Source organism: Monoraphidium neglectum (genome assembly GCF_000611645.1).
Source record: "Monoraphidium neglectum strain SAG 48.87 unplaced genomic scaffold scaffold03830, whole genome shotgun sequence".
NCBI lineage: Eukaryota > Viridiplantae > Chlorophyta > Chlorophyceae > Sphaeropleales > Selenastraceae > Monoraphidium > Monoraphidium neglectum.
Genome location: NW_014009799.1, coordinates 2,333 through 6,023, shown reverse-complemented (window position 1 = coordinate 6,023; position 3,691 = coordinate 2,333). Strand labels below are relative to the sequence as shown.

Sequence of the window (3,691 nt, the reverse complement as noted above, 5' to 3'; positions counted from 1 at the left end):
CCCGCCCCAACACCTGGTCGCGCATGAGAGGGGCAGCGCGTGGGGACACGTGGGCCGCCGAGTCGCGCTCCGCCCGCGCACGCCGCCCCGACGGTCCGCCCCGCGAGCACCGCAGCGTCCCCGGCCCCCTCTGTCCATCTGCCTGTCGCGCAGTTCGGCCCGATATCACCGCGCCCAAGCCCTTAAGACCACGGCTGGCCCCCGCCCCGTGCTTCTCAGACGCATCCGCCCTCTCCCTATTGCCCCCCCCCCCACACACACACACGCAACAGAGACACACGCATACATGTACAGACGCGCACACAATAACAGATGCACACACACGCAGATCCACCCGCACAACAGCACTTAGAAACAAACACAAGCAGACACACGTACACGTACACACCCCCAAGACACAGACACACCTGCACGCAGGCACCCACCCACCCACTCCCCCACCCACCTGCTGCACCAGCTCCTCCTCCTCAATGCTGTCATCGTACTCGAACCGCACCTCGGGCGTCAGCCGCAGACGAACACGCTGGCCGATCTGGGAGCGAACGTACCTGCGTGCAAGCGCGCGCGAACACACACACACACAACACACACACAGCAACACACAGACACGCATGTGCACGCACGGCCCAGACGAAGGAAAGTGAGCGACGGGCAGTTGAAGAGTGGTGCCCCGCGCAGCGGAGCCGGTTGGCCGCGGGTCCAGAGCAAGCGGGACTGTGTGCGGCGGCGGGGGCGGCAGGGACAGGGGCAGCGGGGGGCGGGGGCGGCGGCTCACGGCTCGAGGCGTTTCAGGTTGGCCATGGCCTGGGCCCTGCCGCGGTCGTCACTGTAGATCGACACGTAACACTTGACCACCTTGGTGTGAGAGGAGAAGGTTGGGGAAATGGTAGACGGCGTGTGGTGTGGGGTCGGAGACGACGAGGACGCGCGGCGTGCGAGAGACGACGAGGACGCGCGGCGTGCGAGAGGGACAGCGGGCGGCTGAGGAGCGCTGCGCACTGCCGGCTGCTGGTGCCGCAACCGCTGCTCCTACTGCACCTGCTGCTGTCGCCGCTGGCGCCGTTGCTGCGGCTGGGGCTCTCAGCTCGGACCAGTGCTTCCCGCAGCTGACCGCGTGAGCTTCTCCACCAGGGGCTTGAACTGAATTGCAGGCCTGTTGCAGTCGCACGCTCCGCTGACACACTGCCTAGTGACACTCGAACACTGCCCGTCCAGGCCCCCACTTCGGACACACAGGCACGATCCCACACACCACACCACACCAGCCCAGCCACCTGCAGGTCATTAGTCACGTGGACGTGGGTGACGCCCGCGATGGCCGACAGCGAGTCACCCTGGCCGCGCTCGGGGCAGATAGCGCGCTGCAGGACCTGATGGGGTGTCGGCGCGGGGCAAGGGGGCAGAATACGACTTGGAGAAGGGGGAGGTTCGATGCTGAGAGCCGAGCGAGGCATCACGAACGGCACCAGCTGCTGGCAGCGGCCGCGCCACCCCATGGATGCGCACGCTGCGCGAGGTGTTGCGGAGGCCCGTCGCCAGCCCCTTGCCGGCGGGCCGGCTGCTGCTGGCTCGCTGCTGCAGGCATTCGCCGGCTGCGGCCCTGCACGCCAGGGCACACAGCCCCGTGGTTGCGTGCAGCCCACAGCTGCAGCTAAAACAGGGCCGGCGGTGACCGACTGCTGGTCAGCGCTCACATCATCATAGATGAACATCTCAGATATTTCCCGCTGAATCTGGCTGGACACCTTGGCCACGCGGCGGGGGTGGGCCTGCGGCGTCGAAACCGAGGCGCGCCGCGGGGTGAGGGGCGACGGCAGAGTGCGGCACGGGTGGCGCGGCGCCGGGCGTGAAAAGGCGGCGCGGCGGCCGGGGGCAGCGCCGCGCGTGCGCCGGCTTATTTGTCGTGCGCTGCGGCGGCGCTAGGTGCGCACCTGGCACACGTGACTTGTGCTCCTCCGCTGCTGCTGCGGCAGGGCTGCGCCCCTTGCAGTACGCGATGTGCGGCATGCGGCGCCCACCACTGGCCGCCGCGCGGCTCCAAGCTGCGCGAGCATGCCTGCTGCTATGCCAGGAAATGAAAGCGGTAAAAGTGCGAATTGAAGCAGAAGAGCGAACAGCGTTTGAATGTGCTATAGCGGGCGCTTGTGTTGGGTGATGTGGCCGTTCCCTTGGGTGTGCTGTATGTACGAGCGTGATATCATATCAGAATTTTCATCGAATGTACCTGCGGCGGCGAGAGAAACACTCACAGCACACCGAGTTACAGTCCCGGTTGCCGGTGGTGAGGGAGGCGAACTCAAACGTCGCAGCACCACAAGGGGTCGTCTGATGATTGCTTGCGTGAGTTGATCATACATCATCCACTCTGTAGCTGCTGCCATCGATCGCCCATGCTGCCCTGCCACACTCAGATCACGCACACCAACCAGCTCAGCGGAAAGATGTTGCGCCTCACTGCTCAGTCCGTCTGTGCGCGCGTCTCCCAGCGAGCCCGGCAATATGCAGTAGCCGCGCGGGCCGCCGATGCCCCCAAAGCGGAGAGCGCAGCGACTCCGGCGAAGCCGAAGGCCGACAAGATCACCAAGACCGAGCTGGCGAGCCGTGGGGCTCCCTTGAAAGCTGGGGGAATTACGGCGACGCATCCAACAGCGCCGCGCCAGCCTCAGGGGCCGGGGATCGGCGCAGCCGCCCCGCTTTGACCCCCACCCTCTGGTCACCGCGGGGGTTGGCGTCAGGACCAGCCGCCGCCTAGATCTGCCGCCGTGCCCTCTGCGCGCGAGCGCGCGTGCCCCGCGGCCCCCTTTTGACCCCGCCGCGCGCCCGCCCTCCAACCCCGCAGAAGGAGATCGTGAAGGCCTCCACCAACCTCACAGCTGCGGTGCGCGGGGCTCGCGGCAGCGCGGGGCCGGCGCTGCCGAGCAGCTTGGATTGAATTGGAGCAACTGCAGGCCGCGCCCGCCGGCCCCACGCGCCCGCGCCCGGGCACTCCCGCCCCGTCCACGTTGCGGCGATCAAGGGCACGCCGCCGCTCCCCGCGCTCACGCCAGACAACCTGACGCGAGACGCCCCTCGACCCCCTTACATCCCATAACCGACCCCCAACCAACATACACACACACACACACACACACGTCCCCCGCGCCGTCGCCCGCCCAACCAACGCACTCCCCCCCCCCACACACACGCACAAATCAACATCTTCGATCACCCCTGCGCCACCGCCGCCCACCATCCTCGACCCATCCACAACCCAACCCGCACCGCACCCCCAGGACACCACCCGCGCCGTCGATGCGCTGCTCGATGCCATCATGGACGGCGTCGCGGCCGGCAAGGAGGTCGTGATCCCCGGCTTTGGCACGTTCCGCCGCCGCGAGCGCAGCGCGCGCACCGGCCGCAACCCCAGGACCGGCGAGGCGATCGCGATCGAGGCCAAGGTCGCGCCCGCGTTCCTGGCGGGGAAGACGTTCAAGGACATCGTGGCGGGGGACAGGAAGTGATCTGGGGGCGGCGTCCGCGGGCGAAACGCGGCGCCCGTGGTGCTGGACTCCTCCCCTACATACACCCTGGGGGTGGGGAGGGCAGGGCCCCCGAATCTGCGGGGTTCGAGGCAGCAGGCGGTGTTGGGGGCAGGGCCGCGGGCGGTGGTTGACACTCGGGAGCGCCCCGCGGCGGGCGCTCTGAATAACGG

At 67.9% G+C, this 3,691-nt stretch overlaps 1 protein-coding gene across 1 annotated transcript; it reads left to right on the top strand.

Moving 5' to 3' along the window:
- Positions 1 to 2,328: 2,328 nt before the first annotated feature.
- Positions 2,329 to 3,500, top strand: MNEG_13442 (DNA-binding protein HU; the record flags this gene model as incomplete). The annotated part of the gene is made up of 3 exons (XM_014038087.1): positions 2,329 to 2,340; positions 2,840 to 2,878; positions 3,273 to 3,500. The coding sequence occupies 3 exons, from the start codon at positions 2,329 to 2,331 to the stop codon at positions 3,498 to 3,500; spliced, it is 279 nt and encodes a 92-aa protein (XP_013893541.1).
- Positions 3,501 to 3,691: the final 191 nt, after the last annotated feature.